The sequence below is a fragment of the Carlito syrichta genome, unplaced genomic scaffold (genome assembly GCF_000164805.1).
Source record: "Carlito syrichta isolate Samal-C Ts95f unplaced genomic scaffold, Tarsius_syrichta-2.0.1 Scaffold308877, whole genome shotgun sequence".
NCBI lineage: Eukaryota > Metazoa > Chordata > Mammalia > Primates > Tarsiidae > Carlito > Carlito syrichta.
Genome location: NW_007252973.1, coordinates 156,473 through 172,172, shown reverse-complemented (window position 1 = coordinate 172,172; position 15,700 = coordinate 156,473). Strand labels below are relative to the sequence as shown.

The 15,700-nt window shown below is 35.2% G+C and overlaps 1 protein-coding gene across 2 annotated transcripts in view; it reads right to left on the bottom strand.

The window, feature by feature from the left end:
* Positions 1 to 263: 263 nt before the first annotated feature.
* Positions 264 to 15,700, bottom strand: part of HCRTR2 (hypocretin receptor 2) — a 103,804-nt gene continuing 88,367 nt past the window's right edge. The window contains exons 5-8 of one of the 2 annotated variants that reach the window (XM_021716722.1): positions 7,379 to 7,599; positions 4,562 to 4,683; positions 2,469 to 2,694; positions 264 to 318 (exon numbers count right to left, since the gene is read on the bottom strand). In XM_021716722.1, coding sequence (XP_021572397.1) covers positions 264 to 318; positions 2,469 to 2,694; positions 4,562 to 4,683; positions 7,379 to 7,599 — 624 coding nt within the window. Of the gene's footprint in view, positions 319 to 2,183; positions 2,695 to 4,561; positions 4,684 to 7,378; positions 7,600 to 15,700 lie in introns of those variants that run through there. The other variant, XM_008066336.2, reaches the window with a different exon arrangement.

The window sequence follows — 15,700 nt, the reverse complement described above, 5'->3', positions numbered from 1 at the left end:
TTTACTTTTTCTTTCCAGGCAATATCAGTCTTAGAAACTGTCTGCTTCCATAAAACTTAAACTTCAGAAAGTGTAAATAAAATGGGGGATTTGAAAGTGTTGGTTAAAAGCTCAAGTCATCCGGGTGGACATAAAGCACACAAGTGCCTTAAAACCAGTCAACTTTCACACTGCACTCACAGTACATCAGTAATTACTTTGTAAAACTTTATCTCTTTGAGATGGCATTGGTGAGATTCAATACTGATACTCAGTCTCTTCTTTCAGACCTCCAACCAGGTTGACAATAATGATGACTGTGGCCCCTGTTGTAGATACCTGTGCAGTAAAAGACTTTATTTCGCCCAGACTAATAAACTGATGATAGGTGGTATCATTTAAAGCAGTGGTTCTCAAATCTTAAAGGTTCTTCAGGATCACCTGTAGGGCTTGTTAACACACAGTTTCCTGAATATTACCTCCAAAATATCTGATTAAGTAGGTTTGGGATAAGGTGGAAATTTGCATGTCCAGTAAGTTCCAAGGTGATGCCGATGATGATGGTTTAGAAACAACACTTTGAGAATCACTGATTTAGAGCAAAAGAATTCTGACTTTCCATCTGTCATGCACCTGCCACCTTTCTGAGACAGTCTTTTTTCTCCTCTTTCCTTCTGTTTTCCTCCCAATCTTTCTCCCCTTTTTTCTCTCTCTTAAATGATAAGAACTAGGTATATTAGAGTCTAAGGAATTTACTCTTACTCTGAGCCATTATTTGGCTATTAAGGCATATTATAATCATTATTTGAAGTTATCCTCAAACTGTTTAAAGTGCTAACTTTCATCACAATCTTAAAATTACAACTCTCCTTTCATGCAGCATAAATAAGAAAAGCAGTTCTCAACAGTACAAAGGGGAGAAAGGAGAGAGTTAAAATACTTTGCTTTCACTGATATAGTGTTGATATTTAACAATATAATCTTCATAAACCTCATATAAAGGATAGTTTTTGCTTTGAGTAGTAAAAGGCACAAGGTAACAAAATCCCAAATTCTAAGATTTGAAAACAAATTATGGATAATTTGGTAGTATTACTTTTCTCTGAGAGTGATGAATTGAGGAAAAAAATGAGAAAATAACAAAATATTATTATTTTCTATGAAAAGTTTTCTTAAATACTGTGCTCCGTGTCTTTCACTTGAATACAATCAGAACACCTGCTGCTATAATATGAGATGAAAAAACATATTGTCATGAGCACTTCTTTTATTTCTAATTTAATTTTAAAGTGAATATTTGAATCAGAAGAATTTTGCAGAGGGACAAATTTGAATATTCAGTGCTTTGACTCCTAGATCTTACATTTGTGCAAAATATAGTCTATTTATTTGTGTGTGAGTTAAGACCAAGCCCCTCCCTTCTCCTAACCACCTGGTGCTCAGCCTCAGGCCCAGATGGAATTTGCTGGCACTGACTTTCACTGTAATTAAATTGAAAAAAAAAATGCAACTGTATTACCGATGTTCTGGTGACAATCGCTGTCCTTGGTGGCTTTCCTGCTCCACCATGCCCAAGAATTGTCCCCCAGGTTGTTCCCTGTCAAATGTCTCCCTCAATAGACTACAGCTCTTCTGAAGACATAATTGCATCCACCCCCTCATTCCCTAGCACCTAGCACAGTGATAATTTTTAATTTCATCCAGAAAGGCTTACTACCTCATTTTTGTTGGTTAGAGGAATATAATAATGTGATTTTATATTATTCTTAAGTCTTTTCTTAAATATTGAAATTATGATGTTAAAATTTTTATTTTAATACAGAGAGTTACTGGCCATATGTTGAGACAAGAAATATTAGCAATGGTCACTTTACAAACCTGAGAAAATTGTGTAAATGCATAATAAAATTAATGGAAAGTAAAGTTTCATAGTACATATTTTATATAGTTTTGAAAGATAGTTTTTGAATGACCTAATATAATATGCTATTTTATATATAAATATTTTCTCAGATGTCACATTGTAACAACAGTCTTTTCTGATTAAAAAAAGAGTGAGTCAACTAACATATGTCTATTATTAATTCAGAGTTAGCAATTGCTACTTCTTTTAGTAGCCAAAAGAAAATTGTTGGATAAATTTTGGTAATTTTTAGGAACCTATTTGAACGTGAGATTAAAGTAACAAGGAATTATGAGAAGGATTAGAAATGTTTAAACATTTAATTGACAAAAATAATAAGACAAACAAAAAGTGAAACAGCCTGAAGTTCAGTTGAAAGTTAAACTTCTATCACATCTAAATCAAAAGTTAAGAAATCATTTTAAACTGACTTTTTGATTTCCAAAAAACAACAGATTCAAATTAAAAGTTGAATTCACAAGTCATTTTAGCTTCACATCATTTGGATAATAAAATTTCTGTTTCCAGTGATTTTAAAAAGAATAGTTTTACTCAAGTATCCTTGTCATGTGAATAAATATTCTACCAGTTTTGCAGGGGTCCTGCTCCATTGGCTGCTGGGAGTGTGCTTATGCTTGTGAGCACAACTTGCTCTGAGAGTTTTGAAATGTTATCAAAGTTGCTGATTTGGGTGGTCAGGGACTTCCGGCTCTCTGTGCTGGTTCGTCCCCTGGTGAGCCGATCCTCCTGGCGATGATGAACTCCAAGGCAACAGCAAGAAAATGCAGCTTTAAATTCCTCTCGAAATTTTCCTGGAAAATCAGAGGGAATAAAAGGAAAAGGAATTATAAGGAAGTGTTTCAACAAATCATGAGAGGGTACTACTGAGTTAGTCCCTTGAGCCAAACTAACAATGAGGTGTAATATTTTGCAAAGATAGAGAAAATAGAAAAAGGAAATTGAGCTTATTGGAAGCTTGGTAGACTCCTGAAACAATTAGGTATTTCCATATAATAATGAGACTATTTCATGTGTGATACTTTCACGTTTGTTTTATTCCTTTATAGTCATATCTCATGTAGTTGTAAAAATACGTATATTTTATTTATTTATTTATCTATCTATTTATTTATTTATTTATGTGAGAAAGTGGGATTTTTTGAGAGGACAGAAAACCTCCCACAGTGGAAGGGAACCCGAAGGGGTTACCCTGGTATATTTTAAATATGCAACTGTAATAAAAGTGGTCATCTGGATGTCCAGAGATATTTAATAATTTTAAACGCAGTAAAACCTGTCATACATAGCCAAAATTATACAGAATTGCCCCTGCCTCACACTTTAAAAAACTGCTACTGAAACATCAATTTCTCAAAATATATACAAAAATATGCTAAAATATCTAGAATATTTCCAGTTTCATAATCTGCATAGGACAGAACAATAAAGTGAAGGGGGAAAAAATAGGTATTCCTCATCTTTAAATTACTGGATACTGGAAAACTATGCAAATGAATCAGTCCCCTTTATTAAAACGAATGACAGCATTGGAAATCATCATTGCTTCTCTCTGAGCCTTAGTTATCCCACTGAGTTTTTGAAGCGGATCCATGAGAAGATGGATGTTCAAGGGCCTACTGCAAGAGCAGCATATGAGAAGTTCTCAGTGATTATCAACCACCTCCCCTAACTCACTCTTAACCCCATACTAGACCTTTGACTTAGTTAGGTGGTTTTTGCTGCAAACAATTCTCATTACAACTTCCCAATAGATTTTACCTGCTAAGTGGAAGGCTCAGAGCTTTATGCGTTGCACAATTATTTGTTTTGTTAAAGGAAAAGTTTTTTTTCACAAATCTAATCGGTTGTCTTTTTGTTTTAACCTATGAAACCAGAAGTCCAAAGATGAAGTTGGGAGATGCTTTAAGTACGCAGAATACTTTTCTCTCATATCAAATCACTATGTATTTAAAGATAGAAATAACAAACAGTCAATGGGTTGGAGAAGAATACAATGTGAATATGTAGCGAAATAAAAACAAAATTATGAAAGTTAACCAGGCAAATGTAAATAAAATAATAGTTATTTAAATTATTTTTATAATTAAATTGATTCCATAAAAAAAGATAAATTGAGTAAATTGCAGATGCGTGTGTCTTTTAGCTTACATATTTGTTTAGAAGTAATATTATTCTTGGTGAGAAATTTTGAAATAAACTCAAGAGATGCTACACACAAAAGAATGTAACATTGCAAAATATCTATAAGTGGTTGGGCTCCAGTTCAGCCTCACTTGGGCTACACATTTTGGCAAAGAAATAATTTAGCAAGGCAAAACAGATAAAAAAAGCATTTCACATTTTTTAAACCATAAGTTTGAAGTATTGCCCACAAGATTCTGTTATTAATTTCTCACAATTTTTACTTTTTTCCTATTCAATATTCCTTTTTGAATTTTACAGGGAAAAATTACATAGATAGTTTTCTCTGGTGAGTTGTTACATGTATTTCCTCCCATAAAGGAAGACATTCAAGACAGATCAGTTCAGAGAAAAAAAGATATCTCAAGTAGCATCTAATCTTTTCATATAGTTCAAAAGTATTTGAAACCTTCTGGTTTTTGATTCTTCACCCTTGGTTAGAGTTGTATTTTACAGAAGAAACAGTGGAAAACTTACCACTGAGAAAATTATAAATAATTGGATTCGCAGCACTATTGGCATAAACAAGCCAGTGTGAAAACGTAAACCAGGCATACACAGTCTCTCTGTCTTCGGTGTGGGTAAACATCCCAAATACTCTGTAAAAAAAAAAGAAACAACAGAAAATCCAGTGTGATTCTGGAAGGCACCTTTTAAATAATTAAGCTCGAATGTGAACAAGGCTATTGATATAGGCTGTCTAACCCCTGTCCTCTGCTGCAGGCATTAACCACTGATTGTTTTCTGACACCAAAATTGATTTAGGGAAAGTTCCACTTGCCGCATCTAAAGCTTAGAATAACTTCATTACTGGAACAGAACCTCCACAGCACAATTAATGAATCAAAAGTCAAATCAGGTCAAAGAAGGGGCTCTACCTCCTGCAAACAGCAGATGCGATGTCTCCTGTGAATTAGAATACAGAAGTTGAATATATATCTCCTTTATTTCAATTTGTCTCTAAATACAATTAACCAATGATGTGTTAATATTCCACTATCTATATCATTTAAAAAGATCCCTTAAATTGTAGTCCGTAAATATTTCTTCCTAATTTCATTTATGCACTGATCAAAGTACTATGTCTTCAACTCCAATCTAATATCCAGAAAATAACTCATTTTCAATAAGCAGGATTCTGATAATTCCTTAAAATTCATAATTTTAATTTTTGATATTATTTTAAACTCTGAAAAATGTTTTATTTTGATATCCTTAAAAGCTATTTTAAAATTTGCTCCATGCTTAGAAATATTCCATCTATCAAATTCTAGTCACTAACTTACAGCAGATAACTTGCAGTTACTCAACAGGTTTGCAGGCCAAAGATTATCTATCATGTATTCCTTGCTGGAGTCTCCATCATTGATTGTGTGATTTGTGCCCTATCTGTATTATATTATAAGAAGCCATATGACACCAAGGCATTTATTGAATAAGTTGATGATCTACAGAATACTGGAGTTTTACAAAAATACAATATAGAGTGAAACAATATGGACAAATGTAATTTGTAATACATTATAATCTTTGACTTCAAAATATCTTTGAAATCATGGACAAAACTGAACTGCTTTACAGAAGCTGGTTTCACCTAATCAGTCAAAATGCTAAGCTTCAAGGAAAAGAAGCTAGGAATATTTTGACGACTCAAAGAAAAGACAAATTTAATATGCAAGGGCAAACAAAGAGATAAGCATTTGAAGACAATGCATGTGGTAACAAGACAAACAATTTTCAACTTCTTTAAAAAACGTTTTTATTCTGTGGAAAAGAGCAGAATGTTCAAAAACTTGAAAATATTTTAAATTTAACAGGGACTTTCTCCTTTGAAAGTTGTTTTCCTCAGAAAGAAGGATATTTAAATCTGAAGAACAAGATAAATAAATACAAGCAGGTATTTAGAAATAATTTTTAAAAAGGAATGAGCTCAGGACCACGGGAAATCCAAATGAAAAACACAGAGAGTGGTAAATCCAATTTTCATTGAGTTTAGACTGACTAAAAGGAGGGAAAGAGAGAGAGAGAAGGAAAAAAAAAAAATCCAGTAACCTAACATGTTTATGAAGCTGTTAAGAGCAAAAGACACCGTCCAGCAAAGAACCAGAATAAATGTAGAATGGAATTTCTATGAGCAAGAAAAATAAGAGGGTAAGCATGAAAAAATGAGGAGGGAAAATAATTTTCATTTTCTTGCAAACCAGCATATGCCTCAAGCAACCAGACTGCCAAAAATATTTTGCCTTTAAGTCTCTGACTGAAGTAAATAGTATTACTGAACATAAGTTTATTTTCCATTTTTTCTCCATTGAAAAAACCATTACTCAATTAAAAGCAAGGGCCAAAGAAGAGAAACCTCTGCAGCTAGTTACATCACCTTCAGTCTGATTCCAGCCCAACCTGCCTATCTCCAGAGTTCTCAGCTGTGAGGAACAGGCTATTGACTCTGAATCGGGGAAGGTGAGAGGAATAATTCTAGCTTAAGTTCGAAGCCTATTAAAAACAGAATTAGTATTGCCTTGGGACCAGTCTATGCACAACAGTTTTGAAACTCCCAAGTGAAGTTGACTGGTCATGCGGTTCAGTGTGGACCACCTCTGCCTCTGCATCTGCCGTTCATGACATTGGTCAATTGTTTTAACTTAATAGTTGTGTATGCAGCAAAGCAGATAACATCCTTTCCTTTACTGAAAAATTGTGTGCTGATTTTCGTTAATATTTATCCTGAGCTTGATTCAATGACTTCAGAAAATGGATGTTCTTTATTTCTGTTTAAATATTTGATACACAGTATATGCCTTGATTATTTTTTAAAGTGCTCACAAATGCACTTTTAAGTATAATTAGAATACTAACAAACATTCTTATCTTTTTTTAATCACTTAGATGAAATGCTGTCACAATTGCTTACGTCTGAAAACAAAGTTTTGGAAACCCCATTTGTTCTCATAAAAAAAAAAAATTGCAAGCTGTAAATTGAGTTGTTTTGCGGTAGAACTTTTTCGCAACTAAGGCTTAGCAATTAGCTGGAAGAAGTTGGAGAAACATCTGCTTTATGTCTGCCATTCAATCGAGAGTCTGCACAGACAAAAGCACATGCCTGAGCACTTTGGAAGGGTGTTTGTCTTACCTGTTCGTAACAATATATCTGGCCTGAAAGATTATGTAGGCAAAAAGTTTATATATTTTTCTGACAAAAAAAAGAAAGAAAAACAAAATAAACTCTTAACTAAGAACTATGAAACAGCACAGCAAGCCACTTCATTTTTAAAAAAAAGAAAAGATGAACTTTACCTCTTTAACACATTGAGAATGCTAATTGGTAGATAGCAAATTGCAAACACCAAAAGCACAACCATCAACATCCGGGCTGTTTTCCTTCTTGCTCGGATCTGCTTTATTTCAGCGGCCACAGCACTTATCCGGGACTTGGTCTGTTGTCCTGGCCCTCGAGGCTGTGAAACTGGCTGCAGCGGCTTCCATTTTCTCTGAACTACGGATGATGTTCCAGGGATCTGAAAGAAGAAGACACCCTTTATTGCTATTTGACTTAGGAAAGTTCCACTTTGGAGAAGTAATTAGAAGACACAGTCAGGAAAGTATCCCAGACACCTGAGTTCTGGGGGACTTGAGCGCCTGTTTCTCCAGAACATTTGCTGAATATGCGGTTGGCATTCATTCAGTTTAGTGCTTTAAATAGGAGTTTGGGTGGAAAAAAACTAACACATCAGAATTTTGTCAATATCTAAAGAGAGCTACAAATAAAAAAATCATCTCCTTGTAAAAAGAGAGAAACCTGGGGTAAGAGAATAGAAAAGGGATAACAATTAACATCTTACTAAGAATCCTTGTTCAGCTCAGATACCAAAGTTTAAAGTGAAAAAAATATATATCTAGCAGGTAACATCGAAAGTAACCTGCTTGGATTTTTTTTCATGAATCAATACTGCCATCTGCTGCCAGAGGAAAAGCGAGGCCTTACCTACCTATTGCTTTTTATTAGTTTTGCTGATTCTTAGAACACGGCAAACCTTTGAACAAAAGGAATATATCTATATTCTCTGTTGTTCACTATTTATGGTTATGAAATTGTTTGAAGCCAGCTTTGCAGTCTGGCCTTTTAAAATGCACAAAAAGATACCATTGAGAATCCCTTGTGATTTTACATTAACATTTCAAATAGCTGGAATTTGTAACAACAGTTACACAACTTGTACTTTTCCATTTCTTTTCAAAGTTATTTGATAATAGCAGGGAGTCCTTCCAAGTCTAATATTTTCTTAATTATAATCTCATAAAGACTGATAGGGTTTAATGAGCAAAACAATAAAATTCAACATGCTTAATTTTTTTAAGGGGAATATGTGCCAACAAGCACAGCACAAGGCCATCTTAGTTGTATTAAGATGGTTCAGCTGTTGCTTTTTGTCTTGGTGCTGCAAGCCAGAACCGACCAATGTGTCCCAGAATAGATGCTGGATAGATTTTGTTGCTGTTTGCACCACACAACCAAAGTCTTTCTGAGGATCTTTAATTTGAGAACAGAATGTTACTTAGATGTTGTGGTGTTATACTATAGATCATTATTTTCACCAAGGGCTCCTGGCTCATACCTTCCATTCCCTTGCTACAGATTTTTATTACAATGTTGGATGTGTTGGTTCTCAGGGGTACGACTCAGAATCTCTCTAATCTTCTCCCACCTACCTTTAACCTGCTCCATGGCAGGACTCTGATCTCCCTTTGCCTTTCTGACGGTGTGTCTTAAGACCCTCTGAGAATTAAGTACCGCCCTATACTCTGGGGAAGAAATGCTGGATGTCATGAAGTTTTCATAAAAACCCAAGAGTACTGGGTTTGGGGAAACTTCCAGAGAGCTGAACAGGAACATGTGATGGTTCCTGGAGGGTGGCGCCCAGGGAGATCATGGAAGCTCTGCGCCCTTTCTCCCATACCTCGCCCTGTGCACCTCTTCATCTGTATCCTTTGCAATATCCTTTATAATAACCCAGTAAGTGAAAGTGTTTCCCTGAGTTCTGTGAGCTTCTCTAGCAAGTTAATCAAACCTGAAGGGGAGGTTGTAGGAACCCCAACTTGAAACTGGTTGGTCAGAGTTCTTGAGACCTGGACTTGCCTCACTGGGGAGAGGGGAAGGGAGGAGGAATTCTTTGGGATTAAGACCCTCATCCTATGGGATCTAACACTATCTCCAGTCTGATAGTATTGAAGCTGAATTTGAGGACACCCAGTTGGTGTTCGCTGGTTGGTATGTAAGGAAAAAACAAACACATTATTTGGTCACAGAAGTGTTTTTTTGTGTTGTTGACTATGGTTGTGGCAGAGTGAGAGTAGGGGGAAAAACAGTCTGGGAGAGTTTTCCCAAAACAGATGTCCATACAGATGAGTTAATATGATGCTTCCTTTAATCATCTTCTTTCTTGAAGAAGAGGCAAATTATGTTAATGAAAACCTGCCCTTAAACAAACAAACAAAAAATACCTGGTAAATTATTTATCTTCTATTACTATTTGTCTTGTCAAGTAGACTACCCTTTTCAAGAAATGGTGATTCAACTTACTCTTTTAATCCACTGCTTGTGATGAGATAGGAGTTTTCTCTTATGTGACACTCTTTTTAAATAGCAATTTTTTAGAATAACTGGTGAGAACCAGCAATGGATGTTGAAAAGTTCCAGAAGATTTCCTTCACAGTAACCCTGTAAGTGTCTGCTAAATGACCTTGAACTTTTTTCTAAATGATCTCTGAGAGATCATTTAAAAACTTTAGTGATTCTATCATTGAGTGTTCCCCTGAAGGAGAGAACCAATATTCTGCATCTGATGACTTCAGCAACCACCAGAAACAGGACCTATCAAAAGAAACTGCCATGTTGAGCATAGTTATAGCCCCTGCAATCACACACACACACAAACACACACACACACACACACACACACACACACACACGAGGGGGGACCCCCAAAAAAAACCAAAATTATTTTTTGGAGGACAGGCCCCTTCCCCTACTAAGTGAGTATTCTAGGAATTCAGTGGCCTCAGTATACCAGCTAGCATTGTTGTGAGAAGCTGAGTTCAGCTTCGGTATTTTTTTTTTTTTTGAGATTCTTCCAACATATTTGGCCATTTAATGATGGGTGATTTACCTGCCCACACCATGTTTTGACCAAAAACAGCATGACCCCTGTGCCTCACCCTTCCTATTCACCTGCTCTTGCCCCAGTCAGCTATTTTTTGTTTCCCTAGATGAAAACAGTCCTCAAAGGGAAACGTTTTGCTGATGTGGAAGAGGGGAAACAAAAAATGATAGAAGCACTTAAAAGGCATTAAAATTGGCAAGTTCAAAAACTGCTTTGAGCAGTGGAAAAAGCATCTCGATAGGTGTACCACATCCAACAGAGAGTACTCTGAAAGTGACTGAAGTTTAAATGTGTAAGAATAAATCCACAATTTTATATAAATAAATTCCAGTTTTTTAGGGGGTCCCTCCTCACAGATAGATGTACATATAGATATAGATACAGCTGTAGATATAGATCTATAGAGATGCCCCTTTTAGATGATGACCTAAATAAGGATAGAAAATGCTTAATCCGGTTGGGTGCGGTGACTAAGCCTATAATTCCAGCACTTTGGGAGGCCGAGGCAAGAGAATTCCCTGAGCCCAGGGGTTTGAGACTAGCCTGGGCAACTTGGTGAGAGCTCACCTCTACAATAAATCAAAAATAAAATTAGCCGGGCATGGTAGTGTGCACCTGTAGTTCCAGCTGCTTGGAAGACTGAGGGGGAAGGATCGCCTGAGCCCAGCAGGTCGAGGCTGCACATCGTGAGTGTACCACTGGGAGACAGAATGAGACTCCAACTCAAAAGAAAAAGAAAAAAGTAAATGCTTAATTCTATACTCATTTTGAGGACATAAATTTCTCCATGAATAAGTTGTCCAGAGAAACTAAGTATTCAGAGAATCTCCACATAAGACTAATAGGAATCACTGACATTATCTGAGCTCCTGGAACTATGCATGAGTAATCCTTAATGCATTTCTAAACACAGATTATCGTAAATCCCAATTTACAGATTTGGATTGAGCAGACACCGAAAAGGGTTAAATAAAATATCCAAATTTGTATCTATAATGAATGTTAAGTCAGAATTTACTCTCAGGTCTTTCCGATTGCACAGCTCAAATTTTTTCAGTGTGTTGCAAGTCTTTCGTTTATAAACTTAAACAGTATTTAATATGGAAGTCAGTAAGTGTTTGAATACATGCCTAATTACATAAAAGCAATGCCAATCATATGAGGGGACTTTGAAAGATCCAGCCAGGGGGCTTGTCCTGTGGGCAGGACTTTCTCCTGCCAGATCAGTGAGGACTCAGTGATCTCAGATTATGGAAAGCACACTTGAGTTCTAGTCCACTATTATAAATAAAGTGTATAAATCGACTTTGACACTAAAACACATGAAAAAGGTATTTCTACAGTTGTGAATTGAAATACATGTACATAATAGACCTTAAAACCCACCCTAAGAAGTACGTATGATCAGGATGAACTTATAAGGAAAGGGCAAAGATGCTACAGACATTAAAAAGGGAACAAGAGACTATTATGAAAAACCAGTAAACTTGTCAACTTACATAAAATGAACAAATCCCTTGAAACACAAAGATTACCATGAAAGGATATAGCATTTTGTCAAAAACTTTTGCTGCTTTTATTAAGATGATCATGTAGGTTTTGTCCTTTATTCTATTAATATGATGATTGATTTTCATATGTAAAGCCCACTTTGCATTGCTGGGCTAAATTACACTTGGCCATCATGTATAAATCTTTTTATATATTGTTGGATTTGGCTTGATAGTATTTTACTGAATACTTTCACATCTATATTAATAACTATATTAATCTGTAGGGAAATGAGATAGGAAGTGGTTTCTCCTTTTCCATTACTTGGAAAAAATTGTGAAGGATTGGTATTAACACTTCTTTAAATGTTTTATAAAATACAATGATTAAGCCACCTGGGATTTTCTCTGTGTGAAGTTTATTGATTACTAATTCAATCTCTTTTCTTATATATAAGTATACACAGACTTTCTAATTCTCTTTGAGTTAGGTTCAGTAGTTTTTGTGTTTCTATGAAATTGTCCGTTTCATCTAAGCTGTCTAATTTGTTGGCATGAAATTTCTCACAGTATCTCATATCCTCTTTTTATTTCTGTAATGACAGTAGGGATATTCCCTCTTTCACTTTGGATTTTAGTGATTTGAGGCATCTGTCCTCTTTCTTGGCTAGCATAGGGAAAGTTTTGTCATTTTCTCTGATCTTTCAAAACCAACTTTCAGTCTTACTGATTTTTTTCTCTTGTTTTTCTATGCCTCATTTATTTCTATTCTAATCTTTGTTGTTTCTTTCCTACTATTTGTTTTAGTTTTTAGTCTTTTCCCCCTACTTTCTTAAGGTAAAATGTTAAGCTATTCATTTAATTTGTTTTAAGTATAGATGTGTAGAGGTATCAGTTTTCCTATCACACTTCTTTTGTTGCATATCATGTGTATATTTGGTATGCTTTGTTTTTATTTTCGTTTACTTTAAAAATATTTTCTAATTTCCCTAGTGATTTCTTATTTTATCTATTGCTATTTAAAGGCTGCGTTTTTATATAATTATAAACTTTCCTAATTATTTCTATAGTTAATTCCTAATATATTATCATTTTGATAGGAAATGGATTTTAATTATTTTAATTATTTAAAGTGTATTTAAAATGCCTTATGGTTCATCATATGTTCTAACCTGGAGAATTTACGATGTGCATGAGGGACAACTGTGTCTTCTTCTTCCTCTTCTTCTTCCTCCTCTTCTTCCTCCTCTTCCTCCTCCTCCTCCTCCTCCTCCTCCTCCTCTTCTCCTTCTCCTTCTCCTTCTCCTTCTTCTTCTTCTTCTTCTTCTTTCTACAGATATCCATTAAGTCCAGTGGTCAGTAGTTTTGCTTAATTCTTCTATTTCCTCATTGGACTTCTCCTTGTTTTTTTGTTTTTTCCTTAATCTATTACTGAAAGTAGAGTATTGAAATTTAAACTGTAATTGTGAAATTGTCTATTTATCTTCCCAGTTCTATTAGTTTTTGCTTGTTATATATTGGGTTTCAGTTGCTAAGTGTATATATGTTTTATATATGTGCGTAACTTTTATATCACTCTTATGAATTGACTCCTCCATTGTGAGAAAATCTATAGTAATGTTTTTTAAAAAGTCTCTTTTGCCGAGCTCAGTGGCTCAGCCTGTAATCCCGCGCCTTTGGGAGGCTGAGGTAAGTGGATTACCTGGGCCCGTGGGTTCGAGACCCGCCTGGGCAGCGAGACCTCATCTCTACAATAAATAAAAAAATCAGCCGGGCGTGGTAGCGCATGCCTGTAATTCCGGCAACTCGGAAGGCTGAGGCGGAAGGATCGCGGGAGTGGCCAATGCACTCCAGTCTGAGCGACAGAGTGAGACTCCAACTCAAAAAAAAAAAAAAGTCTCTTTTGTCTAATTTTAGAATCACCACATTAACTTTCTTTTGGTTACTGTTTGCATAGTACATCTCCTTTCATTATTTTACATTTAACTTATTTGTATATCTGAATATGAGGTATAGCTCTTGTAGATAGCACAAAGCAGTCATTTTTAAATTATTGGTTGGTTTATCTATTTTGCTGATCTATACCTTTTGATTGAAGTATTTTATCCATTTATATTTAATGTAACTATGAGAAAAATGCATATCTGCCAATATGCTATGTGTTTTATATATAGTATATTTTACGTATCTCTATTTCTTCATTACTTCTGTATTATGTGATAGTTATTTTCCAGTGTATTATTTTTATGTCCTTGTTTTTCTTTTACTACTTTAAAAAAATATTTGCATAGTGGTTACACTGGGAACTAAAATTAGCAACTTAATCTAAACAATCTGCTTGGATTAACACCAATTTAATTTCAATAGTATAAAATATATCCATTCTCCAAAATATCTCCATTTCCTCCTCCTTCCTTTGAATGATATCTGTATACATTATAAGCTGAATATTCAGTTTTATAATTATTATTTTATGCAGTTGTCTTTTAAGTAAGAGAAGAAAAGAATTACAAATAAAATATATCTATACCATCTTTTGTACTTCCTTATGTAGTTACCTTTACCGGTGTTCTTTATTTCTTTGTGTGGACTTGAGTTTCTGCCTTCCCAATTCTGCCTCTGCAATTACATTTTATGTCCATATCCTCATACTACACTATTTGTCATCACCTAAAATTATTTATCTTAAGTTTTCTTAGAAGAACTTTGAAGAGTTGAGTACCAGAAGAGATTATAATATGAGCTGGGAATGGGAAGGTCTTTCAAAGTCCTTGGAAAGTTAAAAATAGTCTCAGACCCAAATATCTATTACAGTTTATAATCTGTGCCTCACACAGTGTCTGACACATAGCAAATGCTTAATAATTGTGAAATGAATTAACGTAAGTCACTTGATGATTAAATGTAAGTATTGAATTATATGAAGATTCAGAACTGAAAAGAATGCTGACAAATTCACAAAGGACCTAGCAAACTAAGATTAAGAAGTTCTTAAAAAGAGTTTTAGACAGTTGACTGTAGGATTTAGTGGGTGAATTCTCTGAGTCACATTGTCAAAAAAGAGAATTTAGCCAGGCTTGGTGGCTCAGCCTGTAATCCCGCGCCTTTGGGAGGCTGCGGTGAGTGGATTGCCTGAGCCCGCGGGTTCGAGACCCGCCTGGGCAGCGAGACTTCATCTCTACAATAAATTAAAAAATCCGCCGGGCGTGGTAGCGCATGCCTGTAATTCCGGCTTCTTGGAAGGCTGAGGCGGAAGGATTGCCGAAGCCCAGCAGGTCGAGGCTGTGGTGGCCGGGAGCGGCCACTGCACTCCAGTCTGGGTGGCAGAGTGAGACTCTAACTCAAAAAAAAAAAAAAAAAAAAAGAGAATTTAAGTAATTGATTATAGCAAAGCATCAGCTAATTATTTTACTGAGGCTTAAACTTCTTGAGGAAGTCAGACAAGAACACACAATTTGCTCACTAATAATCTTACATTTACTAATTCAAAAGTATATAACAAATTTCATGCATCTCTGTAATTTTCAGTAAGTGGGTAGGCCATTTATTTGATGGCTCACTTGATGTAGCCTATGTCACACATAATGCTTTACAACTCTGTTTATGGACACTAACAGTTGGAAACTGAGAGTTGCTCAAGCAGAATTCTACATAATCATCCATTTGGGGTTAATTTGCTTTATTGTGACTGCTAAAGTGAGTTCAGCTGAACTTGGCGTTTTCCATTCCAATCTGTTTTTAAATGATTTTAGTTTCACAGCCCAGGAATTTTACTGCAAGTCTTCTGAATCATGTGGTTTGTACTAACCAGGACGATTCATGAAAAGAATGTGGATTATTTCTAAACCTGTGATACAATTTGCTCTTTGAAATTATTTTAGAATTTGGAAAATTGAGAACTGTATGATTAAATAATGGAGAAGTAAATTTTGAGGGGGTTGAAAGTCATACATTTATTTGAGAGACTT